Raw genomic sequence first — 13,723 nt, forward strand, 5'->3', positions numbered from 1 at the left:
TCAGCTTTCAAGCTTCCTCATCCCCTCTAGGATTTCACTAATGTTCCAGGCCCCCCAAGCTGCCTAAGTAGGAAGAACAACCGGCTGGGCTTCAGAGTCCCCTCGGCAATCTGGACCTTGGAATGCATGTGGCCCCCAGACTCATGCTGTCTTGGCAGAAAGAGACCCTTAAATTAATTTAACCCACACTGCGCCAGAAGTATGGTAGGATAAAGATACCATTTTGCTGCATTCTGACTAGGTGTAATAATTTTTTTCATGTGGGAAAATGCCCAACTTCCAAGCCCAGAGTATTCCCCTCTACTAACAAAGATGGAGCAGAGACGGACAATTTACACCAAGAGTTGCACAACTGAATTCTGCTGGAGAACCAAGAATGGTAACTGAAGGAACCTTTCTCTGTATTATTATAATTCTTGGTGGCAATTAAGGGTTCTATTTTTAAAAATAAGTGTCACTACCAGTCATTCGCTGAAAGTTTTCAAGTCTGAGAGGAGTGTGACTTCATGTTATCCCATGAGGTAGAGATGGTCTCCAAAATTCAGTTCCCCGCTTCCCTTGAATTGGGATTGGCCTTGTGACTTTCTTTGATCAATAGAATGAGGAAGAAATGATGTTCTGAGATTTTAAAGTCAAGGATGTAAGAAAATTGGCAGCTGCTACTTCCTCTCTCTTGCTGAAAGGAAGTCCAGGCTAGACTACTGAGTAAGATTAGTAGCTGTGGGGAGAGAGGCCTGGAGGGTGAGAGATCATCTTGTGCCATCAGCTGAACACAGCTGAGTAAGTGACCCCAGCTAATGCCACATGGAGCAGAAGAATCGCCCTGCAGAGCCTTGACCTAATTCCTGACCCATGGAATCATGATAAATAATAAATCACTGTTGTTTTAAACCACTAAGTTTTGGGGTGGCTTGTCATGTAGTAATAGATAAATGAAATACCTTGAGGCCCAAAGGAGGCTTAGGATACCCACAGATAAGAGCAGTGTATAGTCATGTTCATAAATTTGGACACTGTTGGCCTGATATGTGGTGGGTTTGTCAGAAGGGCTCTAAAATCAAGGACAAAATCTGCTAAAGAAATGGAGCCCTGTGGAGTTGGGCAGGCACTTGGGGAAGGTAGGGGTGAGGGTGTGTGGCTTGGGCCTGCCCCCCCTGGCGGAATGGCTGGAGGGCCGCATTCCCAGCAAGGCCTTAGCTGCTTCTCAGGACACCGCTCACAGGGCCAGGCTGTGCTGTGCGGTGTCAGAGCCTGGACGGCAACAGCGTCTGTTCACAAACAGGGACAGCTTTGGTTCACTGTTTTATACCTGTCAGCATAAAACCGGAAGAAATGAGTGTTTATGTCCACCAAAGACATGCATAAGAGCAACTTATTCATAAATTGCCAAAAACTGGATAACACCCAAGTCCCCCTCTTCAGGAGAATGGATAAACAAAGGGTGCTATATCCATACAATGGAATTCTACTTAGCAATGAGAATAAATGAACTACCAACACAGACAACAACATGGATGAATCTCAAAAACACTTTTCTAAGTGAGAAAAGGCTGACCCAAAGGAATCTATACTATATGAATCCACCTGTATGAAGTTCCAGCACCAGCCTGGGGCAATAGAGGTCAGAACAGTGGGTATCTTTGTGGGAGAGGGTCTTTCTGGATGTCGGAAATGTTCTATACCTTGATCTGTATGGTGTTTACACATAGGTATATACATATATAAAAATTCATTCAGCTGTACACTTAAGATGCGCACCCTCTGAGTTGTTTCTCAATAAAAAAGGTAAACAAACAAACAAAAACAATGACTAGCAATTCCCTTCTCTATGATGGAATTAATGGCTCACCTTAGAGAGGGATTTAACTCTTTCAACTAGTAGAATGTTATATAACGATTTTCTCTGACCAATATATTAAAGAAATTCGATAGGGCTGTTCTCCAATGGTGAGCAATTTGATCCCTGAGAAAATAAGAACTCTGTATTCATTAACCTCACAACCTTACCCTAAAAGGAGGCCAGGAAGGAAGAACTGTCTCCCCACTCAAAAGATAAAGGCACTGAGGCCCAGGACAAGCTCAGAGAACCATGGCTGAGCGAGGAACGGAATGGATAAAACCTGCTCCCTGTTTTGCTATCTCAGAACTAACAACGGGCCCCCAGACCTCATCTTAGGAAATGATCAAGCCGGGAAGAACATGGGGGAAAAACAACTGTGTTATCTGACGTTCTACACCCAATTCCAAAGTAGCTGAGATTTCTGCAGCTCCGTTTGGCATCTCACCTGGGACGCCACAAGGATCACAGAAAATCAGAGGGAGGCCAATGTGACATGAACAGCCCAAAGGAGACAGTGCCAGGAGAAATGACATCATGTGGACTGGATGGCGAAGGACGCTAATTCCAGTAGAAGCCAAATGCGGGTGCTACTACAGCAAGCAAGCAAGCAAGCATGGGGTCTTCTTTCATAAAACCAGATGTAGCCACAAATCAAGGTAGGAAACACTGTTCTCAATTATTAATTTCTTTTTTTTCTGAATGCCTCCCCCTCCCACCATGCTATTATCTTGTTCGGCTGACCCTACTCACCATGTCCATGATCAGATGTCCACAAAGAAAACACCTGTCAGCAGACTGCTGGAAACCAGAGTACTGCAGTGGAAAGAGAAAAGAAAGTTAAACCCAGGCGGGGCAGAGGAATCTTGCTACTTCCCCGCCAGTCATGAGGAACACAAGGAACTTCTCAGAAAGATGTGTCACTCTACACAGGATCTGTCGTGACCCCGTGGACAACAGTGTGATGAATCATGGGATATCCTCTGCCACAAAAGCCATTACAAATGTTAATACCACTCGCCTTCAACAGCTGCACCCAGGCACCCATGACACGCCAGGCTCTGCATAAGAGGCTGCGCAGAGAGAGGCGTCAGTCTCTCATCCAGTGGTTCTCACAACGGAGTTCCCTGGCATCACCTGGAAACTTGTCAGATGCGCAAATTCTTCAGCTCCACCCCAGACCTACTAAACTGGAAACTCAGTGGGTGGGGCCTAGCCATCCTGAGTTTTCACAAGCCCTTCAGGGGATTCTGATGCACACTCAAGTTTGAGACCATCACTCTAATTTTCAAAACAATTCTTCAAAACAAAAACAAAAAAAACAACAACAAAAAAACAATTCTTCAAGGTATATATTACACCGTTTCTCAAATGGAAGCAAAGGGAAGCTCCGAAAGGTTAACTGACCTTCTCATGGTCACACAGCCTGTAAGGGGTAAGGACGGGATTCAAATTCAAGTCTGGGTCTGCTTTAAAAGCCAATGCCTTTTACAATTAGCTTCAAAGAAACTGGATAAATATTATTTACCTTACCTTACCAAAACACACACACACACACACACACACACACACACACACACAGCTCTAGTCTTGAAAGAAACGAGGAACTCACCTCAGAAAACAGACTAGATACTACACACTGGAAGATACTAGAAGCTTAAATATTGCAAACACAACTTAATAAGGGAAATGTAATGGAAAGGAAGGTGGAAAAGAAAAGGGAAATTTTCTACAACACTACACCACATAGTGTGGGGTTTTGCTGCCCAGCACTTCCTCCTGATTCTAGGGGTAACAGTTCTTTATTTTCTTTTGGGATCCAGCCCCATTCCCCACCCTGTGGTCCTGTGATTCCTGTGGGGCTGACCCCATGATGGGTTCCAAGGTAAGGCACTGGCTCAGACCTGGCCAATCAGAGCCTCGCAGTCGTCCAGCACCCAAGATTTTGCCCAGGGGTGGGCACCTGGCCCACCAAGAGCCCATGAGACTCCAGGAGCAGGACAGGCACTTGGCCCATCAGATGTGAAACTGGGAGACAGCCAACTCTGGTGCGCCACCGTCTGACTATCAAACACACAGCGCCGGAGACTGAAGTGAACGTGTGGAGGAAGTGATTCCTGAGGGCACGCAGGAAGCAATTTCCTTGGGTTTGCTTGGCGGTTGCCGGCAAACACGAGTCATAATGAGTCAACCCACACATCCACAGAGAAGCTGGCCCCGAGCCAGCTCTGGGTCTCACGTTGGTGGTCCCACTGACCAGTCAGCGCTCCATGCCTGGCACTGTGTTAGGGTCTGAAGGTGTAAAGGTGAAGCAGCACGTTCCTCCCTCCCTAGGAAGTTACGGTCAAGTCAGGGAAAGACTTGTAAACAGACACGCGGTGCTCTGACCACTGGCAAGCCCGGGGCAGCAGCACACAGGAGGGGAGAGCCACTGCGAGGTGGGGGAACGTGAAGGCCGTCGGGTGATCTGGGCAAACGAAGGGTGAAGACATTCCAAGCAGGGGACCCAGTGCAAGCCAAGGCACACAGGATGGGGCCATGGCGTGCAGAGAACCGCAAGCCTCAGAGTGAGTGAGATGGGAGGCTGCCCAGACCACAGAGAGCTCCTGCGCATGCTCTGAACCCTGGATCCCGGGCCTGGGCAGTGACACAGCACAGCAGGGAGGGGCCGGCGGGGCCATGCTGACGTCACGAGCCACACAGGCCTGGGGAGGACTCGGTGGTACCAGGCCCAATGCTTGGCCACACTCTAGGAGAGATAGGAAAGCGGAGGGGTAGAGGAGGAACCTAGGACACTGTTCTCAGAGATAAGTTCCCAGGCAAGGGGACTTTTCTGCTTCAGGTGACTCTCAAGTACAGTGGGAGGGGCTGGCGGATGGGCTGGGGACAACCCTGGGGACTGTCTGATGGGCAGGGAGATTGTGAACAGCTGGCCTCAGAGGCGCCTACGTGGCCGGAGTTCAGACGTGGGAGTCACTGGCACATGGACAGACTTTCAGTGCGTGGGAGAGGCAGGCAGGATGAGAAAAGTAAGGGGGCCCAGGTCCCAGAGTGAGAGTTAAGAGCTGGGTGGAGAAGGCAGAAATAGGCAAAGCACAGGAGGACACGCTGCGCAACCCCCAAGTCCCCGCAAAGCACAAAGCTCTGCAGTTTGTCATTTGCCTGGGAACGTGGGCCACCCCATGCTTCTGCAGAAGGAAAGTCAGGACACCTTTCTCCAGCAGTGCAGCTTCCAGACAGCACTAGGGACCACAGAGAGAAACCACCTTCTTCTGCTTAGCCCAGCTTCTCTGCACGCTCCCTGCCTGACTCAGGGCAGGACTGAAAGGAGGGGAAGCTTGGGTGACAAACTCACCAGGAAGTCTTCCTCACAAAACACTTTGCCATTGACAAAATAAAAGGCTTTTCCTCTCAGCTTCCGGCCTAAGGAAAAAACACAAAGGCAGGGTAAACAGAAAATGTTAATATGCAGTGAAAAAAGAGAAAAGAAAGGCAAAATCTTTTAAAGCAGAAATAATAATAATACAAAATAATAATGCAAAAAATGTCAATTATCGATAAAAGTTTCTGGTTCCTGAAAGCTGCTGTGGTCCTTGGTAACAGGTAGACTCAGGCCAGAAGACAGGGTCCCCTGGTGGTTGCTGCCTGGCAGACTGACTTGGGAATCATCCCACACCCACTTCTCGCACCTCCTCTCTGCTGAGAAAGAAGCCAGCAAGACGCTGGGTGACGAGATGGCAGAGGCATCCACATGTGGGGATACCAGGCTACAGTCTCCTGTGACGCTGCCGTTTCCCACAGACATTGGGCATCATCACCTTTGACATATTCTCCAGGGGATGCTGGTGACAACCTATCAGGAAATTCCTATAAATTGGTCAGCTCTTATCTTCCTTACTTTCACATCTTTTTTCATCTGAACGACAGAAAACACACACTGTTGAAAAGATGATGATTTTTCCTATTTTCTCTTGATCTCAATGGGGTGAGTGGGACTGGGAAAAATTCAAAGCACCTTGACTCCTTAGATGTACCTTTAGTTTCCATAGAGCTAGGACACTGACAAGAATAGCACACTGTACCAATTCCTTGCATCCCTTATGGAAAAACACAATGGGCCACCTGTTCAAGGTAAGCGGAAGCATCTTTTTGGGAGACCCTGGATCTGTATTCAGCAGCAACCCAAGATCTGAGAATACCTGCAGGGCCACGCACAGATCACACCCAACAGACTCCGTGGAAGTTTCAAAAACTGAATGAATTCTAAACACTAGTGGAATCAAGCTCCTTAGGCCTAAAGTCACCTGAAACCAAAATCACCGATGTCGAAAATATTGATGGTGCTTGAGACACAGAGAAGTCCCCTCCCTACACAATGGGTGTCCTTGCCTGTGACGCCCCAGAGCAGGCAAAGAGCACAAGGTAACGAGGGAGAGGTTGCTGATGAAGACTCATCGGAGCTCAGAGAGGACTCTGAAAGCATCAATGTAGGGGAAAATCCACAAAAAGAAATAAATGAAACTACAAAAGCAAAAAACTCCAGATGGACTAAAGACCTCAGTGCGAAAAACAAAAGCTGTTACAAGAAAATACAGGCAACTGTCTTTGACTTGAGCACGGTAAGGATTTCCATGCACTGACCATCCACTTGCCTGCCTCTATACTAAGCTTAACAGGAAGGCCCTGACCTTCTCCTGACCTCGTCAGACCCTTTGCGGGGTGTTAGTTGCTGCCAGATTTACTGCTATCTCAATGTCTCCCCAACCCTCTGATGGGTTCCTCTAGAATGTTTTAATGCTCTGAGCATGTGCTACATCCCCTGAGGACGTAACTGTAATTTCAACTCAGCCTCAGACTAAGAGGTCTTGGTAGCAGTCTAACCAAGGGAAGGGCAATAAATGGAATAAAAGGAAAGGCAAGTCAGGGATAAGAAGATGGCTACAACATACAACATGGCATTAGTATCTAAAACATACAAAGAATATTAATAATCCTAAGAAAAAGACAAGCAACCCAATGGGGAAAAAGATCAAAGGAAGGTGTAGAGAAGAGAAAACTGTTATCGAATCCAAGCTAGTACTGCTTGCCCCACGACAGGCCAATAAATGGAGAGACGAGCCGTTGGGGCAAGGAATAGCGACTTTATTCGGGAAGCCAGTAGACCAAGAAGATGGTAAACTTCTATTCCAAAGAACCACCGTGCCTGAGTTAGAATTCAGGCTCTTTTATACTAAAGGGGAGGGAGTAAAGCCGAACATTTCCTGGTTCCAGTCAGCCTCCAGAGGGGGATGCAGCCATTCACGGGTGGGCCTGTGAGCTAAACAAAGGATGTTTCCTGTGAGCTAAACAAAGGTATTTTAGCTTAATGCGCATTACCTGGGAGCCAGGGTTCCCAGAGATGGGCCATCATGTATACTTTAAGCTTAAAGGCAACATGCCTTTAAGGATTAACTTGTAATAGAATACAAAGGTTCTTCCCTATTACAAAACCTGTTAAACTCTAGGCAACAACCATTGAAAAAGATGTTCAATTCCACCACCAATCAGTGCATGCAAATTAAAACCACAATGAGAAGATAACTCATCCCTAGATGGGCAAAACTCACCAAGTCTGATAACTCCCTGTCTTGGCGAAGTTGTGAGACACAAGAGGGACCCTTTCACACTGCTGGTGGGAATGTCGATTGGCTTGACCACTTTGGGAAGAATTGGCAAGAGCCAGTTGACCTGAAAATTGACATTACCCACAACACACTGCTAGGGACACTCCTTGAGAAGCTCCCCCAGTGTGCAGAAGGAGGCGCATGTATGGATGTTCACTGCAGGGCTGAAATGAAAACTGAGAAACCCAGAGCATCTTCAGTGTTCACCAATATGGAAAAATTGATAAATACGTTGAGGAAGAATTTAGAGTTATATTCAATGGATGCGATACTAAACAGCAATCAAAATGAATGAACTAGGTCTGTATGTATCATTACGAATTGAACTGAAAATCCTCATATGCAAATGAGGAAAACTGTTCAACGATGCATTATTATGAGAGAGAGTGTATATGTCAGTTACATACACACAAAAACTAGTCCTATATATTGCCTATTGATACTTGTATATGAGGTAATAGTATAAAGGCTGGGATTGGAAGGATCCATACACTCAATTCATAATAGTACCTGCCCTGGGGAAGGGGGAAATGGGACGGGAGGGGGAACCAACATGATTCCACTTTATCTGTAATATTCTTCTTCCTTTATTAAAAATAAGCCAAAATGACAACAGATAAATGTTTGTGCATTCTGGGTGGTACGTAAATAAGGGTTATTTCCTATGGTACTTTCTTGTAGCTTTTTTTTTTCTTGTTGTTTTTAAACTGCACACACACAGCTTCTTTAGGTGAAACACTATAAACCAAAAGGCAAACAACATGCTAGAAAAAGCACCTGTACTATATGACAAACAGAACTTAACCCCAATATGCAAATTACTCAATTAACAGCCCAATATTTTAAGACTGGGCAAAGAATGGGGGGAAATGACAAAAGTAGTATGAATGACCAATGAATATAAAAGAATCCTTAACTTTTCTCATATTTTTTTATAACTGCAAACTAAAATGGTATACCAAGCTTTGTCTATCCAATTAGCAAAGGCTAAAAAGAATGACAGTGTTAGTAATGACATTGACAGACTGACACTCTCCACTCTGCAAGGAAAAGCAGAAACTGAAACAAGCTTTTTAAGACAAATTTAATATCAAATTTCAACAGAATTTAGAAAGTTTGGATTATTGTGACCCAAAAATTCTACTGCAGGAATTTATCCCAAGGAAATAATCAAATTGTTTAAAGGATCTTCATCGCAGCATCATTTATAACAGCTTACAAAAAAATGAGTGTCGGGCTTCCCTGGTGGCGCAGTGGTTAAGAATCTGCCTGCCAGTGCAGGGGACACAGGTTCGAGGAAGATGGGTCCAGGAAGATTCCCACATGCCATGGAGCAACTAAGCCCGTGCAGCACAGCTACTGAGCCTGCACTCTAGAGCCCACAAGCCACAACTACTGACCCCATGTGCCACAACTACTGAAGCCCGCGTGCCTAGAGCCCATGCTCCAGAACAAGAGAAGCCACCGCAATGAGAAGCCCGCACACTGCAAGGAAGAGTAGCCCCCGCTTGCTGCAACTAGAGGAAGCCCGTGTGCAGCAACAAAGACCCAACGCAGCCAAAAATAAAATAAATTAAATAAGTAAATTTTTTTAGAAATGAGTGTCAACCAAATATCTAATTCTTATCAGATAAATTATGTACTATTACGAAGCCATATTAAAGAATGTGTTTCTGACAGGAAGAGGAGAGTGAAGAGAAAAAAAAAAAGATTGTTTTCCAAAAATATTTAGTGGAGAAATATTTAAAATACTGCAAAATAGGGTTAAAAACATCTGTGTGTCTGTGTGTGTGTGTGTGTGTGTGTGTGTGTACACAGACATGGATATACATACACACTTATATGCTCATACACAGTCATTATCTCTGAGTAAAGGAAATGGTGATGTTATTAGTTTTTTTCTGCAATGATTATGTATATTATTTTTATTGCCTGAAACAAACTTGAATGGAGTGAAAGAGTGTGAATGGCAATGAGGCATACGTTAGAAGTCTTTAGTTCTCCAAAGTTTCCCTCCTGTCCTTACCTCAAAGTTGTTCTAGGAAGTTCTCATTCTAGAACCTTCACAAGCATTTCCCAACTAAACTAGGATAACAAGAATGAGTACCTACAGCTCAGTGATTTCAGGGTTCACTAACAGAACCCTGTGACAGCCATGGAAGTTAAACTTAATTACTTTACTGACTTACAAATTTCCCCTCTATAAAAAGATTCCACAGGGCTCAGTTTTAGAAAGGAAACTAGAGTATCCTTTCTACCTTGTGTCCCTGCCAGGCTCGCGGTGAGAGCTTATGTCCTGCTTCCAGTCCCTCCCTGGCAGCCAAGGCGACAAGGACACAAACAGCCCACCCTAAGAGGAAAACAATCCCCACACCGTCTGGCTGCAAGTCCGTGCAGCGCCGTTGCTCTGCTGCTCCCTTCTGGGACGTCCCACTGGGATGACCTGGTTCTGATGAGAGGAAGGGAAGCGAGGTTGCAGCTACTGAGGAGGCCACTAGAGGGAGCAAGGAGGCCGTCTGGAAACGCACAGGACTTCCTAGAGAGAGGTGAGGCTTCTGAGGCAAGGCGTGGAGAACGCCCCGCTCTGGTTCCCGGAACAGGGTCAGGGAAGTTCTAAAGAATCTAAGCAGGAATTAGCTTTTTGATTTAACAGAGGGTAGATCACCTCTGTTCCAAAAATCATAGAGGAAAATCATCACACGTGCAACAAAAGTGTCGAACCCTCCAGCGCTGTAAGAAACACAAAGTAAACAAGAGCTTTTCCCACTTATGATAACAACAAAGATTTTTTTAAACAGTCATATTCATTTGTGATGGCTGTCAGTGCATATTTCTGTAAGCTATAGAGGAGAGTGTAAAACGATTAACTCACCCTGGAGAGGAAACTTTAAAATGTTTATCTCTGACTCACTTGGGCTGTCTGGGACTTAGCTTAGGGAAAGAATCGGAAATGTGAATAAACGTTTACTTAGATCCAAATTGGCAGCCTTAGAGAAATGACCACATAAAACAAAACACATTTAAATGTAATATGTAGTCATTTAAAATACCAGTCAAATAAGTGTTTCATGGTATTCGAAAATGCTTATACTATAGAAGGATACTCAAATTACATTAGTTAGTGGAAAAAAGCAAGCTAGATAACTATATTTATAGTATAATTCCATTTCAGTAACCTATACCCATACACACACACCACTGATATGAAAAAAAACTGGAAGACTGCATATTAAAACTAATAGTGGTGAGCACTGGCTGATGGTGTTACAGGGAAATTTCACTTCCTATTTTATAATTTTCTTTTTAAAACGTATCTTATATAGCACTGTCAGGTTGTATTAAAGGGAAATTTCACTTACCACTTTATACTTTTCAATATTTAAAATTTTTTTCTAGTATTTAGTACACTGAAGATGGTATGAGAGAAATTTCTGCTTCATACATTTCTAGATTAAATTTCTCTGGAATTATGTATCTAATCTGAGAAACAATACTTTCTTCTTAATTTTTAAAAGAAAACTCTTACGTAATAATGTGAAAAGTTAAAAAAAAAAAAAAGTAAGATTCAACTATGTAAAGAAGAAATTCAAAGAAAAAAAGACTGGAAAGGAAATCTGTCCAAGAATGACAGTGCCTCTGAGGAGACATACATGGTAGGTATCTGTAGGATGTGGGGTGGTGTGGGGGGAATGTTCGCTAGTTGTTTGCTTCTTTATACTCTCCTACACATCCCCAAACTTTTGATAATGAACAGGTATCACTTTGATCATCATTTTAAAAAGTGCCCACTGGCTAGGCAAATCCTCTTTTTTTTTGGCCACGCGGCTTGTGGGATCTTAGTTCCCCGACTAGGCATCGAACCCAGGCCCTCGGCAGTGAAAGCGCCAAGACCTAACCACTGGACCTCGAGGGAACTCCCTAGACAAATCCTTTTGCTGCCAGGCCCCAGAGCTGAGGAGTCCCATGTCCAGACCCCAGAGGCCAGGGGAGGGCTCAGAGGTTGCATCTGCATTTCCTTTATTACCAAAAAAAGAAAAAATATTTAAGACTCCGCCACAGTCCTGAGAAGGTGGGACCTTCCTCTGCTCCGAAGGACTCAAACTCCAGTTTTCACTAAAGTTTTAAAAGACACCCTGCATTTAGAAACTGGCTCCAACACCCATATTTAGTTTGCATTTTGTCAGAGTGAGAGAAAAAACTAACATCTGTTGATTGCCTTCTGTGTTTCAAGTACTATATTTAGAACTTTCATATACTAAAAGAAGTTTTAAAGGTGTCTGAAAACACTGCCACACATATCACTGCATCATTAACCCCCTTTCTGTCCACACCTGCCACATGCCTTTCACAGAGATGTTTCACAAACCACTCCGTGTCACCTACTCTAGGATTCAGCCAGCACGGAAAGGGTTCACCCAAGAATTAGGCAGAAATACAACCTGTCACGTGTCAACATCACGGAGCACTGCAAAGATGCAGGAATTGCTTACTCTTGGGAATCACTGGAAATGACACCCAGGGTTGCTCCCAGCTCTCTGGGTTTCCTCTTCTCTTCATAAAAACACCATACTTACAGGTTAAAAGTTATCATCTCCATTTCATAAATTCCAAGGCTCAGAGAGGCTAGCCCAGGCAGTAAGTGGGCAGGTTGGAAGCCAGGCTGTCTGACGCTGACGTGCGTGCTTGTTCCATTGTGCCATGAGCCCGCCCGCACTATTTAATGCTTGCTGAGTGCACACCCCCACGTGGATTCCAGTTTCTCTCTTCCTACCAGGGAACGGAGAAGGGCATTTTCATTTCTTAAAGCACTTTCTATGTACTGGGCACTTTACCTACGTTGTATCTCTTTGTCTTGACAATTCTGTAAAATTCCCCTGCGATGGCACCCAAGCGGCTATAACGTGACTGGTGACTGACCCCCATCTTCTACCGCAGACACATGGAGTGACAGTGAGGCCAGGCAGAAAACAGCAAGAAAACTCATCTTGAGAAGCAGGGAGGCAGAGAGAAGGTATCCTCCCATCTGAATCACTCCAGATCTAGCCAATGAAACAGAAACCAATGAACCTGGAAATTCCTGGAATCACGGCCTATGTCCTGAAAGTTTCAATCAAGTGCAGGACCCAGAATCACCCTCATTGACAAATAAGCTAGAGCAGCCAACCACCACTAGGTGGCGCCAGACCACAGCCACGACAGGGACAGGCGGGAGCAGCACTACCAGCTGAGAATTCCAGGCTGGCGGGTGTTGGAGGTTGGCGGGGGTCATTTCCTTAATCCTGCAATAACGTGACCCCACGCTTTAAGCAGGTTAACTCCACTTATCGCATTATATGCAGTTTTACTGAGTCTTCGTTTTGAAGATGGGGAAACAAAAGCTAAAGTGGTCAGGCAAACTTGGCTGTGTGTCTGAAGCTCAGCAGAAGAGCTGGAATTTGCACCCAGGTCTCACTAGTGTTAAGTCAACACCTTTCCCATCACAATATACTATCCCTTTGTCCCGGAACAAGTATTTCTCAGACTGTGGGAGGGGAAGAAGGTGGATTCTTGACCTTCCTAATCACACCTTTTCCCCACGCGACTCCCTTCAGTTGGTGACAAATGAGTTGGTGACAATCACTGTCCTTACACTTCCTATGGTGGCACATACTTGGAGCCAGCTGTGCCATGCCAGAGCTCATACACACCAGAAGATAAAACAATGGTCGAGGCGTGAACACCAGAAAATTAAGCCAGCGGTTCTCAAACTTTAGCATGCTTCAGAACCACCTGGTGAGTTTGCTAAAACACAGATTTCTGGGCCCCTCCCCAGTGATTCTGATTTAGTAGGTCTGGGAAGGGCCTGAGGATTTGCCTTTCTAATGAGTTCCCAGGTGATGCTGACTGTGCTGGTCCAAGGACCACACTTGGAGAACCACAGAGCTAGGCTACGCCCCAGGACTGTCTCTGAAGAAGCATCTCCACTTGAAGAGATTCATCTTGTTCAAACAAAGTGCTAAGACCTAGACCATCCCTATAACAATTAGCATCAAACATAAAGCTGTTGAGAGGGAGGGTGTGCCCGGGTTACACCTTTATAACTCTAGTTTCAGAATCATCCTGCTTCTAGTCCCTGAAACAGGAAACGGATAGCGATATGCACAAGAAAAATATACCAAATAAAGAGCTTTTCCACAGCTTTAGAATACAGTACTCAAAGTTGCTCTTTATTTTCCGATCACAA

The 13,723-nt window shown here is 44.9% G+C and overlaps 1 protein-coding gene across 3 annotated transcripts in view; it reads right to left on the reverse strand.

Moving 5' to 3' along the window:
- Window positions 1–13,723, reverse strand: part of LIMD1 (LIM domain containing 1) — a 73,446-nt gene that overhangs the window by 7,961 nt on the left and 51,762 nt on the right. For all 3 annotated transcript variants that reach the window (XM_049716300.1, XM_049716299.1, XM_004283838.4), the window contains 2 exons: window positions 5,193–5,260; window positions 2,591–2,653 (listed from right to left, as the gene is read on the reverse strand). In XM_049716300.1, coding sequence (XP_049572257.1) covers window positions 2,591–2,653; window positions 5,193–5,260 — 131 coding nt within the window. The remainder of the gene's footprint in view (window positions 1–2,590; window positions 2,654–5,192; window positions 5,261–13,723) is intronic.

Source organism: Orcinus orca, chromosome 10 (assembly GCF_937001465.1).
Source record: "Orcinus orca chromosome 10, mOrcOrc1.1, whole genome shotgun sequence".
NCBI classification, from domain to species: Eukaryota; Metazoa; Chordata; class Mammalia; order Artiodactyla; family Delphinidae; genus Orcinus; species Orcinus orca.